Source organism: Kwoniella pini, chromosome 1 (assembly GCF_000512605.2).
Source record: "Kwoniella pini CBS 10737 chromosome 1, complete sequence".
Classification (NCBI taxonomy): domain Eukaryota; kingdom Fungi; phylum Basidiomycota; class Tremellomycetes; order Tremellales; family Cryptococcaceae; genus Kwoniella; species Kwoniella pini.
Genome location: NC_091716.1, coordinates 1,759,337 through 1,782,062, shown reverse-complemented (window position 1 = coordinate 1,782,062; position 22,726 = coordinate 1,759,337). Strand labels below are relative to the sequence as shown.

Below are 22,726 nucleotides of genomic sequence, written 5' to 3'. Positions count from 1 at the left end.
GTTGCTGGTTGAGGGAAGACATGGATGAATCTTGAGTATCTTTCAAGACTTATGAACAAGTAATGTCGAGAGATGTTAATAAGATCATGCGCGTCTTTTAATTTGTTTTCAAGTTGAGGTGGATTATCTAATTTATGTTTTCGGTTAAATACCGGATAAACCCTTCGAAAGGCTATTGACCTTCACGAGTTTCAGAAATGACCATGAGTTTCATCAAATCATAACATTTAACGCACAAACCACATTAATGTGTATATATCACTCCGTCAAAGCGTTGTAGCGGAATGAAACCTTGACCACTATACACAATAGACCTAGATGATACGATGCTTCGGAGATGCACGAGGAGTTCTCGCCTAAAGTGACATGCCCTTCCTTTCGATCTTGACCATGACAACCATCCGAAACACGTAGCTTCCGATCGATCAAATACCTAATCACGGATCACCATCAGACATCAAACATCAAACATCAAACATCATGACTTTTTACTTGTGTATAACCCTCGTTCCTCATTGTCTCACTCAGTATAGACACAAAGCGTTCATCCTTTAATTACACAGTCCGAATGATCCGAATCGATCATCAAAACATTCAGTTGATGGGAATGTGGTCAAGGATAAAACTACAATCAGTAAAAGTGGGGGAAGTTGTATGTTAATTTGCTCGGAGACTCGGTTTTGTTTTTCCCGGTGAAGTCAGTCAATTGCTTCCTTCATTCTAGTCTGCCAAAAGAGATCTCGTTTCAGTGGGATAAGAAGAAAACGCGAATGTCTGTGCTGAATGTCTCCTATCATTGAGTTTCATATTGACTTTCTCGGATTATACCTCTTCCATTCTTTCGGTTATCACATTTTACGATCAATAAACAACCGGAAGAAAACCATTTTTTGATGGATTGATTTATCCTGAGATACTCACTCTGCTCGTCCTGTAAGAGAAATAAATACAACTTGTATTGCATACAGAGCGCAATGCATATTGATGTCCTCCTGATCATTTGCTTCACACCTTGTTTACACGTAAAAGGATTTTCCGTCCGGATATTGACATTTCTCATCTCTTCACTTTATATCTGTATTTACTTACTTCCTAGTTCACTCATGAGAAGAATTCGAGGATTCTCACTGCACTCCTTTCACCTTTACTAGCCTTCTTTGGATTGCGCAGCGACAAGAAACAAATACATCCTTTACTCTTACTTGTGAGACGAACTTTAGAGATTTCGGCAAAAGGGTACAAACTCTAAGAAGAAGCGAATCAAAACAAGTCATCGGTATAAAGGCTTTCAAACATTTATAAACAATTGATTTCTAGACTTGGTCGATTACAGGACGAGTCAACAATGAAAGTACGGGGCGTACATGCGAGCTTAAGGAAAACGGTATCAAGTCATTCAAGTCGAAGTTGAGGAAAGGTATACATAGTGAAACGAGGGTATTGAGTGTTGATCATTCATGCTGTACCATATGGACTGTACGTTCCTGTACCTTGCTGGACGTATTGATCAGATAAAGAAGTGCATGGGTATTGGTGGCGATCGGAAATCAAAAAGAAGTGAGTGCCACCATTATCCTCCTCTTCTTCATCATGTATAAAGTAAAGGAGTATACCTTTTTCCTTCTTCCTTTATCCTCTTTTATCTCAAGTTGATCTTCCTTTATTCGGATTGTCTGTCGTCTTAAGACTTTGTGGGTGATATCTCCCCTGTCCAGACTTTGGACTACTTTCAGACGAATTTCGCACGACTCAACCAATATCCTTCCACAAGTAATTCGTTCGTTACCGTTGTGAGCTATTACACTCTCTGCCTGTTTATCTAGGGTATTCCTCTTTTCATGCTTGTATCTGGAAATCTCCACATTGACTCCTCCTTCTTGATTAGAATACGCGCATTATTTCATTTATTCGCTGATAAAGAACGTTCTTAGGCCGCTGATCGAAGTGAAAAATCTCCGAGCTGGCTCACCGAGGAAGATAAAGCACCTCGTTGATTTATTCGAAAGCATTAGTCCCTTTTTGCGGCTGGTCGTTAGTCAACCCTGTCTTTCTGGCATTTAGCGATAGTGAGCTGATACTGTTGGGTTGCCTCTTAGCAGAAAGTCTGGCCTCCTTCCGACCGTTCCCACCGTCCGTCTTTCGACATCCCTTTGACACTTATCTCCGTATCAAGTGATACCCCCAAACACAAACAAGATACCTTCCTTTATCCTGCTACTGTTACCACCTGCGTATGGTTCAACCTGTTGTAAATATAGGATAATATAATAGACCATACGGTATACTCATCCAACATTAGTCTTATCTCGATCCCATATCTGTTTTCCCCGGAGGAATAAGAAATCAATCATAGGATCGAGACGGACGTGAATTCAAGAAAGGGAACCCCGTCTCTACCATTTCATGGATAATATCGTATGGCCGATAGTGAGTATCATTCTAGGGTCGAACGAATCGAACTCCAGACTTACCTCATTCCTCGATCTAAGATAGCACTGGTAATAGCCCTACACCCATCGAACCACCACATTCATCAATTTTCGAATGATGTCGCCGACTGCTTCGCCATTCGAGTTCCCAAATGCGCTCGATCATGAGGGGGATCACCAGATGATCGACCCTTCTTCACTTCGACTGCCGGATTCGATTCATGGTTCATCTGCAGCCTCCGATCACGGCTCAGGTAGTATCACACCTCAGCCAACTCATGTTGATAATTCAGTATCAACTTCTTCCTTCTGGACAAATGCAGCAGCCGATATGAGCGGCTCCAGTCAACCTCCAAATCCGTCTATGAGTTCACCATGGACTTTCGACAATCTAAACAACCCGTCAACATCGACAACCCCCTCAGTTGACGCTCAGTCCGAAAGTGGCGTACTGTCAATGCATACTACACCATCAAGTTCTTCTGCCAAATTTAATTTCCCACAATCTACTCCGTCTCGTCCATCGGCAATCTCTAATAACATGATGTTTCGTAGCGCAAACGAATTAGTTCAAACTCCTTCTACTGCCGCCAGCACCCCTTGGCCTTCGACAGCTTCCACTTCAGCTATGGATCATACTTTTATGCCGCCTCCGCCGCCTAACACAGCTTCCCAGTCAATGGCCGCCCCTCAAGGCCATTCAGGTATACAAGGAGGTATGCAAGGAAATCATCATCACCATATGTCTCTCTCAGGTGCTTTTACAGGTTTATCACCGATGTTAGCTGGATTCAGTACTTCTAGTCCTACATTTGACCAAAGCATCCAGTTTACACCCGGATCAGGATCCTTAGTGGGATCACCAATTAACTCTCAGCTGAATCGACCTAATGGACCCATTCGAACATTCTCAGCCAGCGCTGCTATACCTCAGACCAATAGAAAACGATCAAACACCTTGATGACATTAGCAAGTTCATCACCGTCATCTTCATCAGGACCACATTCTTATCCTTATCCTTCCCCAAGATTTCCCACTTCCCTGATGAACCATCATGTACACCCTGGCATATTACCTCAAAGTGCAAGTAGACTCAATAGACAACCTTCCGCACCTATCATGACGGCTGAGCCTAAACGGGTCTTTCATCCTAGTCCAGCTACCGCGATATCACCAGCTATAGGAGCTGATATGGGACAGATGTCACCGGAAGACGGATACAATGGTAGATTAGGTACGACTATGATGGGATTAGGTATGCCTATGGGTTATAATAGTATGCCAATGGGCATGATGGGTATGGGAATGAGATCTACTCCATCTATGGAGGCTAAGCCCCCAAGGTTTAAGCCTACAAAGGAGCAGTTGGATATCTTGATAAAATCATATGAGGAAAACAAGTGAGCTGCTTCACTTTTGAATTATCTGAGTATACTAGCTGACGAAATTTGCTTCAGAAACCCCGATGGACCGGCAAGGGAGGCTCTGGCCAAAAAGCTAGGACCAGATGTCAGGCCGAAAACACTTCAAATCTGGTTTCAGAACAGGTCAGCTGAACACTTCAAAGTAAGCGTGAGCTGAGCTGATATTGAATGTTGTTGAATTTTAGGAGATCAAAATCTCGAGCAAAAGAAAGGGATGCAAATTTGCCCAAACCACTTCATACACGCGGTGGGAGCTCTTCCCATGGCCATCGATCTTCATCAACTGCTAGCGCATCGAAAGGAGGCGGAAACAAAGGAGTCGATATGGAAGCTCTTAGGGGTCTCATACACGATGACGATCGTACGTATCTTTCTGAGCCGAATAATCAAACAAGCGATCCAGCTGACATATCATATATTTATTCAGCTAATTTGACAATCTTACCGATCTCCGTACTATCTATAGCAAATTGGACCAGATTTTTGATGCCTGGTAGTGGTATCTCGCATCCCGACTTAGCAGCTGCTGTTCGATTCACACATTCAACTCACCCCTCATTGTACGCATATGTCGTGCATCAAACGGATACGTTCAGAATCGAAATCCCGATAAATCCAAGCGCGATCTCCAATTTACAGTCTGTTGAAAATCCTTCGCTCAACTCGGAAGCTGTAGCTATTAGTTTCGAGTTGTCAATGAATACTGCTAAGTATGCTGCATGGAATGAGGATGAACATACTGACCATGGAGTATGGAATGAAGTTGGCGATTTTACAGGAGGGGAAACTCAAGGTGGTGGGAAATGCGAATTGACAGGCGATAAAGAAGTGAGTGATCACCTGTTTTCACCTTGACAAGTCTGTCGATCAATGTTGACCTGTGATGGTTCGATGAAGGTTCTACTGGCAGCATTCTCAAGAGTCCATCAATACCTCGCATCTGGAACAGACTCTTCTTTGTCGGATAATATTGATACGACAAAGACATCAATCCCGGGGAATTTATGGCGGTTTCCATCGATCTCATCTTCCTCTCCTTTCCCTTTCTCGACGAGTAGCATTCAAATTTCGCCCTTCGAGCATCCGGTATTGAATCACTTACAAACCAGTCATCTCCAGAAACAACAAGCCTTCTCACAACCTGATCTTAAATCATCTTCTCCAAGTGAGAGTGTTGATTCAGGTTCATTGAGTGAATTTGAATTTACTAGTAAAGCTTTGAATTTCTCTCAAAATGAATCTCATATACAACAAACTTCAGGTCAAGTCCCATTACCTTCGACAGCTACTACAAGTGCAATTACTGGTAGTTTTGACTCGAAGAATGATTTTGGGTATGGTTGGAATAACAATATAACTTCTCCAAATCAACTCAATGGATCAAGTAATAATACTTCTCAGCCAACAATTGGACAAAATACACCTTTCACAAATTGGGGTTTTCCATCGATGAACTCAAATTCAAATCCAACCTTAACTCCCATTGAAAACACAACCAATACAAATATACTTCATACTCCAGTTTTCTCAACTCTTGATCCGTCTACTATAATTGAAGGCACAAACAATTTTAATCAATTTCAAACCTTAAATTCGGGTTTCAATGGTAATATGACTAGTAACAAAACAACCACGAATGTTGAAGGGTTTACGATGACAAGAGGAGAAGAAGGAGATCAAAGTGAATGTTCAAGTGAAATGGATTTAAGTACACCGCCTTTTGAATTCGAAGAAGATAAATTATCAAGTAATGATATTATTGGAACTACGAAAATAGGTGAAGAAGATGGTATGAAGAGGACAAATAATGTGACTTTTGGTATGGACAGTAACCCGCGAATTGATCTGTGATCTTTGAAGGAAGAGGAAGTGCGAAAGGATCGAAATGAAATCATAGATATGATTTTCATGATCGATACGACGTTACGAGATTGGCGATTCAAACGGAATACACGGATAACATGAGAGCATTCCCTCCGAGAATTACAGCAAAGGTTGTAAGCAGTACACGAACAAATACCATTGGCCCAGGGATAGAGATCTTCGAAAGGTTTGTATGTCATTGTATTTACTATAAGTAAAGATAAATGTAATTTAATAAATCCCGGATGAAGAAGGATGAAAAGATTATCCACTTAACAGTGTACTCGAGTAAATATATATGTCTATGAAACACATTCCCGGGATCCTTTCAGATGTTCGCAATGGTCTGGGAGCTTATACTTCAACTTCGTCCTTCCTCCCAATAAAACGAAGTTTCCAAACCCATCTCGAACCTTCAGATCTATGCACGGAATGAGATGAATGAGCATGAGTGATGATGATCTACAATTGTTGTACGAGTAAGTCGGAAAACGGGTGCCTTGAAGATACAACAACAATAATCGGTTAATCCGAAGAATGATGCACTTCAATTTCACGTCACTACCTCATCTGCATTTTAATAACATTCCTTCTATCTTTATTAATAATATATACAAAACAAATAGCGAAGACTATATCAATCCTCCCAGATACTGAGTGGAGATGTCAGTAGATATATCAGATCCTCAAATAGGCATAGTAAGAAATAAAATACGTGATCAAAATGATCCAACTACATGGTAAGTTGCAGTAAACATTACACTACTTTCTTTGCGATAATTCTTAGACCGTTTACTTGGATGATATGCTAAGCTAAGATATGTGATGATTGGTTCATAGGATTTTGCTACACTATTCCACGTCCTCAACTTCACCCAACACAATTTCATCTTCATCTCAGAATATTACCTTATTAGCATCTGGTAAAGAACCTGTTTTACCTCGTTGGAAAGAGCATTTGAGTGATACGAATGAAGATGTATTATTTGGATACGGTGAAATAGCTGGACAAGGCTTGGTTTTGCTATTCTTACGAGATAATGTTGGGTGAGTTTTCAACCCCGCTCAATATCATCAGCCAAAAGCTGTGTATTGTCATTCTGAGCTCAGCTCGTAAGCTGATCTGTTGTTTTGCCTTTCCTGTGTACTTAGAGGTGTCAAACGAGGTAAGTTAATAATGCTGTGCTACTTGTCGATTGTATACCCTCATATTGACCGATATGTTACCTGATTTAGCTCGAGCAGTCGTTCATTCTAGATCAGTTGCTTCGCTATTTCCAGTAAGTCTCCCTGTTTTTCCCCTCATCAGAGCTCATGACTCAGCTTGTCCCTTCGCCAATATGTGTGTGCTAAACCCTGTTATTCCTACGCTACAGGATTACTCTGCTTTGATCACAATAGCTCATCCATCTCAATTAACTGAAGAACTCATAAGCGAACGATTATCCTTGAACCAATCTTCCTCACTCCCTTCCGCTCCAAAACCTAAATACTCTATACCTGGTTCAGATCTTACCAACCCACTATCACCTCTAAATCGAGACGGACCTATGCCTTACTTACCGACGGCCAGCTCATCAAGATCCGTGTCAGCATCTCATGGTGAAACCATACATCAACCTTCCCCAAAAAAATACGGTGATATCGCCTCAACATCATCCACGCCGAGTCGTCAACGATATAATGACTCGCCAAACAGAAGAGATCCCAGAGTAATTTCATTAAATGATACACCAAATCGAAGTAATACAGCATCACCCGGTCCAGTGCTGAGCGCACCTATAGCACTGGGATCTCCAGTAAAAGTGGAGAATAGAGGTATATCTTCTTCGGATTACTTTGGTGATTCAACTTCACCGAGAAGTAGGAAAACTTCATTTGGTATGAGACTGAAAAATACATTTACCAATACTAAACCTTCACCTAATCAATCTATTGATGAATCACCTTCGACACCTAACAGTCAGCCAGTTGAGCATAATCTGACTACTTCACCTAAAGAAAGTAGATTTAAAAGTAATTCTTTGGTTAAAGCATTTCATAGACGTAGATCATCTACTCAAACTACAAATACACCTCCAGATTCACCTCAACCTAATGAATTTGGTTCTTCCTCCTTGGCAACCTCGAATGAATTGACAAAAGGTATCCAATATGCACCTCCCGTTCCACCTAAAGATCTGCCTATACCTACACAACCTATCACTGAAGATGACTCTATAGCTGAATTTGATGAACCGAAACTTCCATTACAATCGGAAGTACCTACTCCTTCTTCAACGAATACAGTGGGTCATGGTTCCACAATACCGATACCGATTGATACGAGATCAAACCAACTTTCACCTTCCCCATCAGCTAGACAAGCATTATACGATGCCCGTCAAAAGAGCTTAACAGCTGAAACTGAAATACAAGAGCGGTTCAGAAGGGATCAAGAGATTAGAACAAGGGCCAATGAGAATGGGAATGGACATGAAAGCTTGGAGGAACATGCAAATGGGCATGAGTCTGACGAAGAGAGTGTTAGATTAGCGTACGACCGATCGGAGGATGAGGAGGAACATCCCGTGGAAGATCAACATCAATTCGATAATGCGGTAGAAGATAGTGGTGAAGCTATACAGAATGAATTGGAGAGAGAAACCGAGATTACGCCTACAATACGAAATACAGGTCAATTACAACAAGCTGAAAAGATTAGTCAAGCTGCTGAGGAACATGCTGAGCGAGAGGCAGCTTTAAGAGTGGAAGAAGAAAGAATAAAACATCTAGCTGAAGCTGAGAAGCATGCACAAGAAGAAAAGGATCGTTTGGAAGTTGAACGGATTGAAGCTGAATATAAGGTAGAAGAAGGGAGAAAGTTAGAAGAGGAACGGACTCGGCTTGAGAGAATAAGGTTGCAAGAGGAGGCTCTTAGAGAGGAAGAACGAGTAAGATTGGAAGTTGAGCAACAAGCTCAACGAGAAGCTGAGGACCGAGCTAGGGTAGAAGAAGAAAGACTGAAAGTGGAGGCTGAGCAAGCGAGGATTGAAGCTGAGCAACAAGCTGAAAGGCAGAGGATAGAAGCTGAGCAACAAGCTGAAAGACAGAGGATAGAAGCTGAGCGACAAGCTGAAAGACAGAGGATAGAAGCTGAGCAACAAGCTGAAAGAGAACGGGCAGAAGCTGAAGAATTGGCAAGAAAGCAAGCTGAAGCAGCCGAATTGGCAAGGATAAAACAGCTTGAGGAAGAGGAATTGGCCAGAAGACAAGCTGAGGAGAAAGCTCAAATGGAAAAGCAAGCACAAGAGAAACAGAAAGCTGAGGAAGAGCGCGTGCGTAAAGAAGGTATCAAGCAAGGTTTAGAGAGGGGGAAAAGGGAAGGCGGAATCATGCTTCGAGGGGTGAGTTGCATTCCATATCTAATATTCATGTGATTGAAGCTCACACCGATTCATAGTGGGTCACAGTGCAGACTTACAAATCTATGACATGGCGAAGAAGGTATTTCCATTTATTAGCCAAGGAAATGCAATTATACAAGGCTGAAGGTGTGAGTTAATGTTATACCCGATTCTTTACCATAATCTGGGTATAATGAAAACTGATAAGCTGTGATAAGGATGTCAAACCCATTCAAACTATTTATATTGGTTCTTCTTCGTCGATTTCTGAGAAATACGAAGAATCCCAAGTTAAAGATAGCTTTAAAGTCATTTCTGATGGTCCGAAAGGCGAAGAGGTGAGCATCTACACTATTTATACGATTTTCATATATTGACTCTAGATGGGTTAGGAATTCTTCTTATTCACTGATTCAAGTGAAGATAAAGAAACTGTTTTGCAGGGTTTAAGATTGTGTATGACGTAGGACTTTGATTTCAACTGTTCAACAATTGCGTTATGATGTATTGCAAGTGTGGATAGCTGCTCGGGGGAATTGCTAGAACTATGATTCAGCATGCTCACTGCCATTATAGAATCATGTAGAAAGGAGATGATCAGTATATCCTGTGACCATGTAGGATCATGTAAAATCATGTATGATCGTCATGGAAAAATAATGAATATATGAATATCATCATTATCGTTATCACCATCATCGTCATCGAAGAACCCGTGTATTCCTTGAAAGCAAAATCAAAGCAAGATATATGAAATTTTATTTGTAGATAACTTTTCCTCTAAACCCATAATCCACCCAATATCACAGAAATGATAGAAACCTTAATAGTACTTCCTAAATCGATTTGCTTATTTGAGAAAGCTGAACTTTGAGTTCGTGATCCAGTAGCAGATGAAGTTGTTGCTGTACTGGTTGTTGTTGGAGATGTACCTCCTACTCCAATTACGTTTGTGGTAGTTGTTCGTGAAACAGCAGCTGAAGCTGCTGAGCTAGCACTGCAAGACAGAAGATTAGTATCAGTATGATGGAGAAGCAAAATTTTTGTGAACCGCTAGTTGAAAGCTCATTCATACATGTCCTGTAGAAGTTTGACTCACGCATCATCAGCTCTTTGATGATTATTTTGAGGAACTACCATGAGTGTATCGATCAACTGTACGATTCATCCCGTATCAGCTGTATTGGATATTCTGAACAAACAGTTGACTTACATGTACAACACCATTTGAAATTGGTATATCACTTCTAACGATTGATGCACGATATTGACCAACTGAAATAAATTTTTTTCCTTGTTCATCTATAAGGAAAATTAATGGCATTCCTGCTGAAGTTATATACGCGTTTCCTGAATTAAGGTCTGGAGAATATACTACTGAACCATTAAGTACCTTCATTGATCATAACATTAGCTACAATTCTATATCTTCATCAAGATGGCGTAAGATGAAACATCCCTTCAAAGATTATGTTTAGCTCACATGATTGAGTATGACATTACTTCTGCTTGAATCGTCCAAACTTGTAATATTGGTAGATTGAGCAGCGCTTTCAAAAGCTTTATTTACAGGAATGAAAAAGGTACAACCGTGACAATTTTGTGATAATGTATTGTTTAATCCGGAAGATGATATTGCTGAGATTGCTGATGTTGCACCTAAGTTGGCGGTAATTGCTAAACCGGATTGAGACAAAGTTTTGAGAAAGGGTGAGGGCTGTAAGAAGGAAACACAGTTGGTTGATTAACTAAATCTCAATAAATTGAATTTGACATTATGTAGTAATATCTGAACTTACGACTGTCAGAATCTGTATCAAGAGTAAATCCATCAATTAGCTTATCATCTTCAGAAGTGAATGATAATTGTGACTAACTTTATCCATAGGTTGGATGAATAGATTTTCATAAGTGAATTGATCACCTGAACTAGTCGCATTCCAATTATCTCCTCTGATCAGTACACTTCCATCATTGACCTCTTGTCCTGTTGTAGCGTTGACAGCAGTCTCAAGAACTATTACTTGAGTTTGATCTCCTGGAAGATCAACAGTTGGAGATCGAAGTTCAGTAAATGCTATTGTGTGATGTCTGATTGGAGCGATATCAGTCGAGGAATTAAGAGTTGCTTGAACGATCTGATGCGAAGCTATATCAGCTAGATGATTTCCATTGAGGTTTGCAAAGTAAACAGCCTGTCTAAATAAAAATATACCGACTAACGTGGTAAGAGAGTAATGATGCCAGGTCACCATTTGCGGGAGGTTGACTCAAGCCACTACCTTGCCATGCCTAACCAGCGAATACTTTTGTGTATTAGCCTATCTGAATGACTTGGTACCTGTCAAAAGGGATTCTACACTACTCACCGCATTATTTGGAGCGTAAATTGTAAACTTATTGTCAGAATACAACTTGTTAATCAAATCAGGACCTGTTTCTGTGGAATTGGCAACGGCTATAGCATTCCATAAACCTGATAATCCATTATCAATCAAAGAAGCTTCAAGTCCGTTAAAGTAGACTGTTGCATTTGGTGGTCGAGCGAGGACACTGACGGCCAGGAGAAGTGAGAATAACGATAGAGTCTTGATCATGGTGTTTTAAGCAGTCTACAAGCGATCCTGTTATATCTATGGTTGGTGAAGGGATTTCGGGCTGAGAATTCGATATGAGCAGTACGATTTATTATATAGCGCAACCCTAAGTTTTGTGAGAAGATGAAATCCATTGTAGACGTCAGGAAAGGTCATTCCGACGTCACTGTCGTCAGAATTTATGAATATCCCTTGTTCCTCGGAGTGTGAGTATGGAACACGTTCAAGGGTTTTTTATCCATACATACAGCATCATAAGGTCGTGTCACGATATCTTAGCTGCCTCCAAGGTCAGCTGCCATTCTTAAGGGCAGTAATTGTTGACACGAAGATGTTTCGTGTGTGAAGTACGATTTGTATTTGTTGATGGGAAATGATATCATTCAAATTGATCAAAGGTACCATCAAATTATCTCATACATGACAGTCGTACTTGCTTAATTTGACGACTAGCGGTATTTGTTGTCGAATGAAGCTAGGGTCTCGATAATTGAGCAAAATCGGTAGAGTAGATCAATGATAGAGGAGCAGGCATCATTATCTAGCTGCACCTTACCCTCGTCAAAAGAGTTCCCCACCTTTTCCCCACTCTTGAATGGAAAGCTCGAGCTTAGATCACGTGACAAGAGATTTCGAATGAATGCTGTCGAGATTTCCGCGAAAAGTCAAGAATTGCCCGAAAGTTACTTGTTATTTGAACATTTCCTTGCATGGCACAAAAGCCTAGTCGTGATACGAGTTCAACGCAAAAGAAATGATCATGCCAAATTCTTCGAAAGCGGCTCGTATATTGCGGCAAGCCGTCAATACGCCACTACGATCCACTTTCTGCCCAATTAGCTCATGTCTTTGCGGATGCGCTCAATTTACACCATCGATATCTACTATTTCACCACAAAGTAGAAGCCTCACCAGTGTCCGGTCTCTTACATTTGGCTACACCCGCACCACGAATTATGGACAAAAGAGGAGATATGCAAGTGCAGCATTACAAACTCAAAAAGCTGAAGAATCTGAAGTGCAATGGTGTACCGAAAATGAGAAGAGGCAAGCAAAGTTGATTGAAAGTGCTAGAGCAAGAGTGGATATGTATAAGACAACGATACAGCAGGTATGTTAGAAGTGACAATTTCTATTGATTGAGATTGACAACGTCATTTTTTATATCTAGGATATCGATGCCACCGATGTTCAAAGTCAAATTGCTCGAGCTAAGTTACAACGAGAATTAGGTCCACTGGCTCAGGTTTGGGATAAGTACGTTGATATGCGAAAAGTGAGTAGGCTGATGCCAAAGTAACTTCTCAAGGGTAAAATCTAGTCGCCGTCAGATCGTACTCTGATCTTATAAAACGTTGTTTTTAGCTTATAATAGATCTTCAACCTGAATTATCAGATCCTGATCCAACTTTAAGAGAAATGTTCATTTCAGAAAATAATTCTTTATGTGAAGAAATAGATTTATTATTAAATGAAGAATTACCTAAAATGTTATTACCAATTTCAAATACATCTTTTTTACCTTGTATGATTTCTTTAAATTCAGGTGTAGGTGGATTAGAATCTGCATTATGTACTGAAGAAATTTCAAGAATGTATATTAGATTTGCAGAATTAAAAGGTTGGAAAATTGAAGAAATTAGTAAAGTTGAAGGTACAGGTGGAAAAGGTGGTGGTGGAATTAGAGAATTAACTTTAAAATTTTCACCTTCTTCATCTTCTTCATCTTCTTCTTATGGAATAGAAAAAGAACAACAACAACAAGAAGGAGAAGAAATTTTTGGTTTAATGCAATGGGAAAAAGGTGTACATAGAATTCAAAGAATTCCAATTAATGAAACTATGGGTAGAATTCATACTTCAACTGTAGCTGTTGTTGTGAGTTTATTAGTATTCATTTTTACATTGATTTGTAAAAATTGTTGATTGTTGATTTTTGATATGATTTCGATTTCAATTTAATTTGGTGATCTTCTTATGAAATTAGGTTTTACCCATTTATCCAGATACAGAAGAATCTCCATTAGTTGATCCAAAAGATGTTAAAATTGATGTAATGAGAGCAAGAGGAGCAGGTGGACAACATGTAAATAGAACTGAATCTGCTGTTCGTCTTACTCATATTCCAACTGGAATAACAGTATCAATGCAAGATTCAAGATCACAACATCAGGTAAAGGCCGATTTGATTTGCTTACAAAGGTATCGAAATTAAGCTAATATTTTTGAATTCTTTTTTGGTAGAATCGAGCATGGGCTTGGGATATACTTAGAGCTAGATTAAGTGAAAAAAAGCATAATGAAGAAGTTGAAGCTCGTCGTGCAAGCAGAAGAGATCAAGTAAAAGGTGCAGATAGAAGTGATAAGATAAGAACATACAATTTCAATCAGGTGAGTTCTATAATTATATAAAATTTTGGGACGCAAAACTAATTTTCAATTGGATTGGTAGGATCGATTAACTGATCATCGGTTTGGATTCACTATTACTGGTTTACAGAATATCCTAGATGGCGATGGATTAGAAGAAGTCATTCTTATGATGAAGCGGGATTTACAAGAAAGAAGGCTAGAAGCACTGTTGCAAGGTGAAGAAGATATAGATTATTAGATGAGTTGCTATGAAAATGGTCTTTCATTTGTTGTATCTGTATTGCGAATATTCATCTCTGCTCAACACCCTACAATCCACATGAAGCGCAATGCATTATAAGTCCCAAGTCCCTCATAGATGAGTTTTGCGTTCCCACATCGTCTGTGCTTCTATGACGAAGTTGGACAAGGTACAAATTATGATCCCCCACCACCAAAGAATTTCCTAATATCACCTTGTTTTTCGTCGAAACCTGTTGAACCAATTCCACCTTTTTGACGATGAACACCTTCAAGATGTTTGGTAACGTCTGTACATAATATTCTCATTGTTAAACCAGGTAATAAATCATCATCTTCTTCTAATGGTGGAGGTGAAGCAGGTGAAGAAGAAGGTGAAATTGGACCTGATGGATTTGTAATTATATTTGCTGGAGTAGGTGTTCTTGAAAATTCATCAATATATCCTATTTCTGCTCTTGTCCATCCAGTCTAAGGCGGATAAAAAAAAAGTTTATCAACATAAGCTATAAGTTCCGGAAGTGCCAATTTATCTTAAGACATGAAATGTAATCGTACTTACATTTGTCATTCCTGTATGTCAATTAAACAAATATCAGCGTGATCTCAACGAAAAAAACACGAATGAGGCATCAATAACATACCCTTATATCCCCACTCTAAAGGTTTATGATCCCTTCTCCTAGCTAATAAAGCTCCTAAAAATTCTGCATTAAATATACCATGAGCAACAACAACTACATGTCTATTTTGTGCAGGCGATCCATGACATTCCGATAAAATAGGTTCAATAAACCGATGAATACTATTAATAGCAAAAAGATGGCATTAAATCAATCTTCCAATATGAAGAAACCATTATTAAGTATTCAAAATCTTAATAAGATATTCATGATATAAATGGAAAAAAAAAAAAAACTAACGCTTCATTTGCTCTATCTCTAACATCATTTAAACTTTCTCCATTTTCAAATTTGAATAATCTTCCTGATTTTCTTTGCCATCCACCTTTTTCACCAAAAGGTTTACGTTCGGCTAAAAAAATTCGTTTCTTGAGTTTAACCTTTTTATTTTATTTTCTTCGTTGATTGCTACTTTAACTCACCATCACCAAAATTTTGTTCTCTTAGTAAATTTGAAGAAATCAATTGACATCTCGGTTCAGGTTGATTACGATGTATTTGTTGAGCCTGCAGTTTTCGTAATCCATTAGTAAGTCAATCTGTTTTAGTGATAAGAACAAATTTTCAATTTACAGTCCAATTAGCTCTTAATAAATCTGAAGCGAAAATATGATGAATTTTAGTAGTTTTGAAAGATTCTCCTAAAGCTTTGGCTTGCTAATTTCAATCGTGATAAAGTCCGCTTCAGATTAGTGATATTCGAAATTCTATATTGACATGCTTCGATAATTACTCACGTTCATACCTAATTTCGAATCATACCACAAATCAGTCACCATCCTCAATTCTTATAGCTAGCGAAGATGCCAGAAAAGGCTTTATTCCAATGTGAAACGACCTACCATGAACTGATAATGGAGCATCTGCCCAACCTGCCCAAAGTGCTTTTAAATTATCTAACACAATTACATTTTACTTAGCTATAGCTAGAGAATTGTATAGATAGTAATACTCCTCCAACTTACCGGTTGATTCACCATGTCGTACCTATTCATTTCAATAATCAGTATATTTTAATTAGCTTGTTTTCTAAATGAAAATACTCACTATAGTCAAAGTAATCATTGTAATTAAGAACGTTCCTCGATCGTACTATCTAACTTCAATCCTATATACACAAATGATAAGTCTAAATTATATACACAAACGAGAGATCTAAAAGATTTGAGAGCAGCAATGGCAAAAGTCAATATTCAACAACGTTAAAGTATACGAAGTATTCGAGTAAACATTAGATCGATTTGATTAATGACGCATTTTAGCCGATCAAACCGGTTTATAAAGCTTGTTCCTTAAAAAGCGATTTCGGCTTCATCGTACCGATATCATAACTTATACCGTTCATTCATTGTTGAGCATGAGCAGCAATTTCAACAACAACATGAAGAAGAACAATAACGAGATAAAAAATTTCAATCATATGTTCATCAATTTTACATCATTTCATGATTTCTCGTATATAATTTATTACTAGACCAACACCAAGTTTATCCTATTACAAATCGTTAAAAACTATTCATAATACACACAATTGATGTCTCAACGATAGGAGGTTTAAAACATCCCTCTTCATGTATAAGGATTGTAAATTTTGCTTATAATCCGATTAATCAAGATTATCCAACTTCTTGTTATTGTTACCTCCTACATCAGCTTTAATCTTAACAATACTATCTCTTAATTTCCCTACTCTACTTTCAATATTATCTAAATTATTCAATAAATTCTTAATTTCTTCTATTGGATCTGAATTGATAGATTGTTGTTCATATAATATCCTTTTAATAGCTTTTTCAAAAAAATCACTATCAAAATCATCATTTTTCATTACTTTTCCAGATTTGAATCCAGATCCAGATCCAGATTCAGATCCTAATTTTTTATATCTTCTTTCTTTTTTTGCTGATTTATCAATATTCAAAAAAGTATAGATATTACTGATAATCAATAGAATAATTATAATTCCCATTAAATTTTGAATTTTGAATGGAGTATCAATTAATAAATCATTTAAACTTTCAAAGATTCCTTTAATTCCACTAAAAATAGATTTTAAACCTGAAATTAGTGTATCAAAACTATATTGTAATAATCCCATATCTTCTTCTTGACGTTTTTTACGAGTTTGATCTGCATAAACTTGTGCTTCAGATTTATTTTCTTTTTCTTCTAATTTTTCATTTTCAATTTGATTTAATTCTATTTCATCATCATCTGATCCTCCTCCTATTCCAGCAAATTCTCCTGGATTTTCTTTTATATATTGTCTCATACCTTGTTCAAGATCATCATGATATTGCTTTTGACCTTCTATAGCTGATTTTTCAATAATACCTTTAACCCAACTTTTACCAGTCCATTCAACTGTAGTAGTCACAATCACTTTTGTAGAGTTTTTCCCAGCCCACATAAGACACGTTCGAGTCTTTACACTGAAGACTCCCCCAGAAGGGACATCAGGGGTTCTGGTGGTTGTGATAAGGGAAATGTAATCGTCATAATTCAAGTGGTCGTGTTCGTCTACTATATGGCATTTGGTTTGTTTGGGACCAATAGATCCGTTTAGAGGTTTGATGTATGATGATGAACGAGTCAAGAGAGGGTTCTCCGGCGAGATAGGTCTCCATTCAGAGCACTCAATGTCTGGTACCAAGATCAGCTTTCATTCTGAGGCATATTCCGGCATTGCTCGATGGCAAGGCATGTGTACTCACCTCTCAACTTCTGATTTTCGCTCAAGAAATTCTTGAACCATCCGCTGTTGAACATCAACTCATATATCTTCTCAGGTGTAGAATGGAATGTGGTATCCAAAGCAGTCTCGTTGTAATGTCTTGCCTCCTTTCCACAGGCACATTGTGTTGGGGCGTGTCCCTTACTTCCTCTTGCTGCGCCTCCAGATACCGGAGCCTCTACTTCGTCTCCTGCCACCGATCCAGGTCTTGAGCCTAAAATGTTGGTACCGCCCAAAGATATACTTGACATGACGGCGTTAGGATTGCATAATCTCCAAATATTCATCATAACGTCATAAGTCGAATCTCTTGCTATCAATGAAGCGAATGTGTACTATAGGTCATATATTAGCTTTTAGCAAATGCAAGTGCGGGCTGTTGAAACTTACTTTAGCGTTGCCTGTAGACACTTGAATAGCATTAGGAATGACCAAAGCAGTCATTTTCTTCTCTATAGTCTTGATATCTGCAAAAGCGACCACGACCTGTGCGGCACATCAGCTATCCCATTCTCACACACGTAATTTCAATATACACTCACATCCGTTACCCAACCCAGGATATTAGCATGAAAGCATAAATGATTTTCCGAGACATATAGTCTTCCTTGTAACAATATATCCTTTGACAGCGCACAACCGTAATCTGCGATCTGTTTTAGCGTTCTTGACATTTAGAACAGGTCTGCAGAACCAGTGTGGATTTGCTCACCTTCTATTAGGTAATCACCGTCATCGATGGAAGGGAAAAGAGCGTGGAAATCCGCGTTCCTTCTATTACTCGCAACAGCAAAGCCAGTAACAGGTAGATCATCATCCAAATCACTATCGGAATCATCATCATCATCGAAATCATCATCAAATCCAGCACCATCTTCTCCATCATATTCTTCTCCGTTCAAAGAATAATCATCATGATTATCTTTTGATGAAGTTAAGAATGGACTTCTCTTTTGAAGTGATCTTTTCTTGTTTTTTAGTGAATTGATTATATCTTCAGGTGTGACTTGTCCTTGACCTGTACCTGGTAGATGTAATCCACCCTTAGCTAATGCAGCGGCTATACCACTTTGACCAGAAGTTGAATTTATACTCTTTGATCTTTTCTTCTTTCTAGATGATTTTTTACTACCTGAAGTTTGCCTTGAATCTATAGGTTGTAATGCATTTGGTGAAAGAGGTGGAGATATCATATCTTTATTTGTATGTCTAGATAATATAGATCCTCTCCTTGATCTACCTCCTCCTGTTGATGAAATGATTGAGCCTGATCTATCTCTATTCGGTGAGTCAGTAGTGACGGGTAATGACATTCTAGATATAGGTGAATTGAACGAGTGATCGTATGCTGTTGGAGTTTCTAATTCGTCTTCAGATATCCCCTGTAAGATAAAGGAGGCATCAGCAAAGGAAGTGAGGAGGATCCAATTAAGTGATTTGTTAGGGATATATACTCACTTGAGAAGTATTGGATGAACCTAGTCGCAAATTTGGTCTATTAGCCTTATTACGAGAGATTGGACTGGTGACAACAGGGGAACTACTGAAACTTCGAGGTGAATTTGAACCTTCTTCAGTCAAGACTAATTTCGGTGTTCCTAAAGGTTGATTGCTCTTGCTTTCAGAATTGGGAATAGGTAAACTCAAAGGAACAGGTTTATTTCTTGGAGAAGGTGTAATTTGTCTTTTAATTGGTGATCCTCCAATTGAACTACTATTATCGAAATTTTCAACGAATAAAGAACCTCCTTTACCTGGTCTAGGAGAATCGTTATATGAAAGGTCTTCTTCTCCTTCTGGAAGAGTATAAGATGTTGAAGATACACTTGATACTCTTCGATTTTTTCTATCCCGTTCAAGAGCTTCGGCGAAAAGATCGGATTCAGAAGTAGTTGAAGAAGTTGAAGGAGATCGTTTGAACCTTGATAAGATGCTCGGCATCGATGGGGTTTAAGCTTGGGGATCTGAGGCAAATATGTGGTGCAACTGTACCGCAGAGCAAGGGTTCACAGAATGTTGTTAAGTGAAAGGGCAGGAATGAGATGTAAAGCTGTGAGATATAGAAAAGCTATGCAGCTTTGTGAGTGATGATGGTATTGAACAAGGACAAGGTGAATCGTATAAGGTTGCGAAACAAGTGATGCGGTCACCGTTAAGAAAGTTAAAAAGATAAGTGACGTCGCGTATTCTTAAACTCGTCAGACCTGGACTCCCTCCATACGCCAAGGGATTGATTCCCCTTAATCCTAATGCCACGTGGTGTGCTTGATTACGTATATACACGAGATGAAATTAAAGTCCAGTCAACCATTTATTATGAACCTCCACTCTGTTGGTCCAGTCAATCGAAAACATTACATTGCCACCGTCTATCTTCTTGTTGTGCACCCGATTATATTGTCACTATAACTTGACTTTGTGGATGACTAAACATGGCCGGTATATACAGTAAGCAGCTGTCGATACTAGTGTTCAAGCTCAGCTGACACTTCAATGGCAGATGGCCATCTACTAGAATTCCCAACAATTCGAGTAGATTGTTTTCTCCCTTCCAAATCAACTCTTCTTCCTTCTCCACCATCATGTCCTACCCATCCTCTGCCGCTCACACCTGCACCAAATGCTCAGTTATTCCTACTCACACACGTTCATTCTGACCATTTGCTTGGTTTGAGTGATTCCTTTACGGGTAAAATCATTTGTTCTCCTGATACGAAGCGGATGTTATTAGCTCTTGAAGCTGAAGTAGATAAGGGCCATTTGGAAGAGGGAACTAAAGAGATTAAGAGACTTAAGTATCCTGGTCTACGGAGCAGATTAGAACGAAAGGGCAATGACGAGAGATTAGTGGATCGCATCGTACGTTTGTTTCCTTAGCTGTCTCGATCTTATTTTGACTTCAAGCCTTCTCTACGAGCACCCTTTGTTTACTGACATCATATGATAGGAAGCAGTACCATATGGGTTCCCGAAAGATTACGAGATAGGCTACCAGGATGGTAAACCGCAGAAAGTCAAGATTACCTTGCTAGATGCAAATCATTGTCCTGGCTCAACGATGTATGTCCTTCTGATACGCTATGTTATCACGCTTACGAAACACTTGATAGGTTTTTGGTAACTTCACCCACCAGAGCTATCCTACATACCGGCGATATCAGATCAGACAAGCTGTTTATGCAATCTTTGCGGAGGGAACCTTCTCTGCAGCCTTACTTGGCACCTTCGTCTACTTATTCAGGCTCGACCGGTATAAGCAGTAGTAGAAGAATACTTGATAGAATATACCTTGATACTGGAGCGATGTGAGCTCTCGTCAAATCTCTGGGGTACGTAGTCTCAGCTGATCCTATGTATAGCCTTGGCACAGGAGATATGCCTGATCGAGTAAGCTGTTATTCAACCTGTGAAGTGAATCAGGCAGCTAAATTGTTCCACCAGGAACCTATCCTGCAAGATCTAGTCGAACAGATGAGTTTGTTCCCAAATGACACGGTGTTCTTCCTGGATACATGGTGTTTCGGGTGAGCTACTCCGTCACCCTTACCTGCATGCAGCAGCTAATGTCCGTTCAATCTAGATGGGAGTATGTCATTGAAACGGTGGCTCGGTATTTTGACCAACCTGTGAGCTGAATGATTGGGAGATCGGATCACAGCTCACCTTCTCCTGCCTATTACCAGATACACGTGGACAGGTATAAGCGCTCGATATATACTGCTATCGAAGCAAATCCGCACCTCTTGCTGTGCACAACGACAGATCCGAATATCACCCGATTCCACGCTTGCGAGCGGTCTCACAAGTGCCGAAACTGTCGAAGGTTTGAGAAAGGGAGCAGGCAACCGGTATATAATCTAGATAAGCGAATTGTCAGTGTGAATATGGTAGAAATCAAAGATGCCTCTTGGGCCATGGAACATCAAAAGTTTCTTGACAATTTAGGGAAGGCCGCGTTAGGTGAGGGTCCTTGGCCATACAGTATTGTACGTTCAGCAATATAGATGTATCATCAGCAGCTGACGATCCGTGTAATAGAATGTGCCCCTTGCACGGCATTCACCCTTGCCGGAATTGCAGAACCTAGTTAATCTATTCAAGCCTAAAGCCGTCTCGCCTAATACCGTCACGCCAGCTCTCAAGGGCATGGACTACTATCTTTTACCTTCCTTCATGCGAGAATTTGTTTCTGACGCAACTTACGATGTGATGACAAGAGAAAGAGATTTTTATTTTGAGGAAAAATACGGAAATGACTTCTTGAATGGATTGGAAGGAATGAAGCTGAAGTGTCAGAGCGATTTACCTTCACCTGCGACGAATCTGCCGGAGAAAACTCAAGCTACACACCAAAGTTCCAGGAGATCTTCGATGTCCAAAGACCAACTCAGCCGATTCAGTGGTTTACCAGCTTTGAGACCGGATGAACTCCTTGATATGATTGGCCTCAGTGTGTCTCATGGTCATATTGGCCCGATAAGTAGCACCAAGCATGCAGAAGACTATTCGACGGAAGAGGAATCGCCAAAGAAAAGAAGAAAGGTGGTTTATTCGAATGCTGAAAGCGATTTCTTACAACCGGAAGCTTCACCTATTGCGATCAAGCGAGAGCGCTCGGTCTCGATAGAGATTGATAAAGAATTCTCGTCGCCTTCACACAGAACCCGATCAATCAAGTATGATAGGATCCTATCACTTAACGAAAGCAAACGCTCTTTTAGTATGGACAAAAAGCCATCAAGGTTTTCCTTGGGAACAGACGAAAAGGCAAGGATACGGAAATTGATGGCAAGAGACAGGCAAGCTTTCGAGGGAGTAAGTGGTTAGCTCTTTGCGAGGCGCATACATTACGTGGAGCGGGGCTTTGAATATTGTTTTTGCAATATCTGCCATTTGGGCTGAAATGCTTTCGTCTGTATACTTGTTTTGTTGTAAAATATCGCATCTGTTGTATGTGGTTTCTTGATGTATCAACCGTGAGAAATGAGGTTAAAAG

General features: G+C 39.5%; 7 protein-coding genes across 7 annotated transcripts; 4 read left to right on the top strand and 3 right to left on the bottom strand.

Moving 5' to 3' along the window:
* Positions 1–2,547: 2,547 nt before the first annotated feature.
* I206_100682 (uncharacterized protein) lies at positions 2,548–5,705 on the top strand (the record flags this gene model as incomplete). Its single annotated transcript, XM_019152422.1, has 5 exons — positions 2,548–3,830; positions 3,888–3,977; positions 4,040–4,215; positions 4,282–4,682; positions 4,752–5,705. The coding sequence occupies 5 exons, from the start codon at positions 2,548–2,550 to the stop codon at positions 5,703–5,705; spliced, it is 2,904 nt and encodes a 967-aa protein (XP_019014560.1).
* A 675-nt stretch (positions 5,706–6,380) lies between these two features.
* I206_100681 (uncharacterized protein) lies at positions 6,381–9,570 on the top strand (the record flags this gene model as incomplete). The annotated part of the gene is made up of 8 exons (XM_019152423.1): positions 6,381–6,457; positions 6,558–6,764; positions 6,870–6,883; positions 6,954–6,997; positions 7,094–9,103; positions 9,160–9,252; positions 9,322–9,441; positions 9,496–9,570. The coding sequence occupies 8 exons, from the start codon at positions 6,381–6,383 to the stop codon at positions 9,568–9,570; spliced, it is 2,640 nt and encodes an 879-aa protein (XP_019014561.1).
* A 313-nt stretch (positions 9,571–9,883) lies between these two features.
* Positions 9,884–11,700, bottom strand: I206_100680 (uncharacterized protein; the record flags this gene model as incomplete). The annotated part of the gene is made up of 8 exons (XM_019152424.1): positions 9,884–10,100; positions 10,203–10,258; positions 10,317–10,496; positions 10,587–10,820; positions 10,903–10,914; positions 10,981–11,241; positions 11,327–11,395; positions 11,473–11,700. The coding sequence occupies 8 exons, from the start codon at positions 11,698–11,700 to the stop codon at positions 9,884–9,886; spliced, it is 1,257 nt and encodes a 418-aa protein (XP_019014562.1).
* Positions 11,701–12,460: 760 nt separating this feature from the next.
* On the top strand, positions 12,461–14,311 carry I206_100679 (uncharacterized protein; the record flags this gene model as incomplete). The annotated part of the gene is made up of 6 exons (XM_019152425.1): positions 12,461–12,811; positions 12,872–12,976; positions 13,066–13,578; positions 13,688–13,873; positions 13,945–14,091; positions 14,153–14,311. The coding sequence occupies 6 exons, from the start codon at positions 12,461–12,463 to the stop codon at positions 14,309–14,311; spliced, it is 1,461 nt and encodes a 486-aa protein (XP_019014563.1).
* Positions 14,312–14,490: 179 nt separating this feature from the next.
* On the bottom strand, positions 14,491–16,061 carry I206_100678 (uncharacterized protein; the record flags this gene model as incomplete). The annotated part of the gene is made up of 10 exons (XM_019152426.2): positions 14,491–14,784; positions 14,876–14,886; positions 14,958–15,118; positions 15,237–15,348; positions 15,419–15,503; positions 15,570–15,653; positions 15,734–15,741; positions 15,839–15,892; positions 15,962–15,983; positions 16,044–16,061. 10 exons carry the CDS (start codon positions 16,059–16,061, stop codon positions 14,491–14,493), a joined length of 849 nt encoding a protein of 282 aa, XP_019014564.2.
* A 541-nt stretch (positions 16,062–16,602) lies between these two features.
* I206_100677 (uncharacterized protein) lies at positions 16,603–19,671 on the bottom strand (the record flags this gene model as incomplete). Its single annotated transcript, XM_019152427.1, has 6 exons — positions 16,603–17,639; positions 17,711–18,065; positions 18,121–18,216; positions 18,273–18,376; positions 18,443–19,112; positions 19,189–19,671. 6 exons carry the CDS (start codon positions 19,669–19,671, stop codon positions 16,603–16,605), a joined length of 2,745 nt encoding a protein of 914 aa, XP_019014565.1.
* Positions 19,672–20,162: 491 nt separating this feature from the next.
* I206_100676 (uncharacterized protein) lies at positions 20,163–22,557 on the top strand (the record flags this gene model as incomplete). Its single annotated transcript, XM_019152428.2, has 9 exons — positions 20,163–20,178; positions 20,231–20,589; positions 20,678–20,790; positions 20,841–21,035; positions 21,090–21,117; positions 21,172–21,254; positions 21,311–21,356; positions 21,414–21,716; positions 21,769–22,557. The coding sequence occupies 9 exons, from the start codon at positions 20,163–20,165 to the stop codon at positions 22,555–22,557; spliced, it is 1,932 nt and encodes a 643-aa protein (XP_019014566.2).
* Between the last annotated feature and the right edge of the window lie 169 nt (positions 22,558–22,726).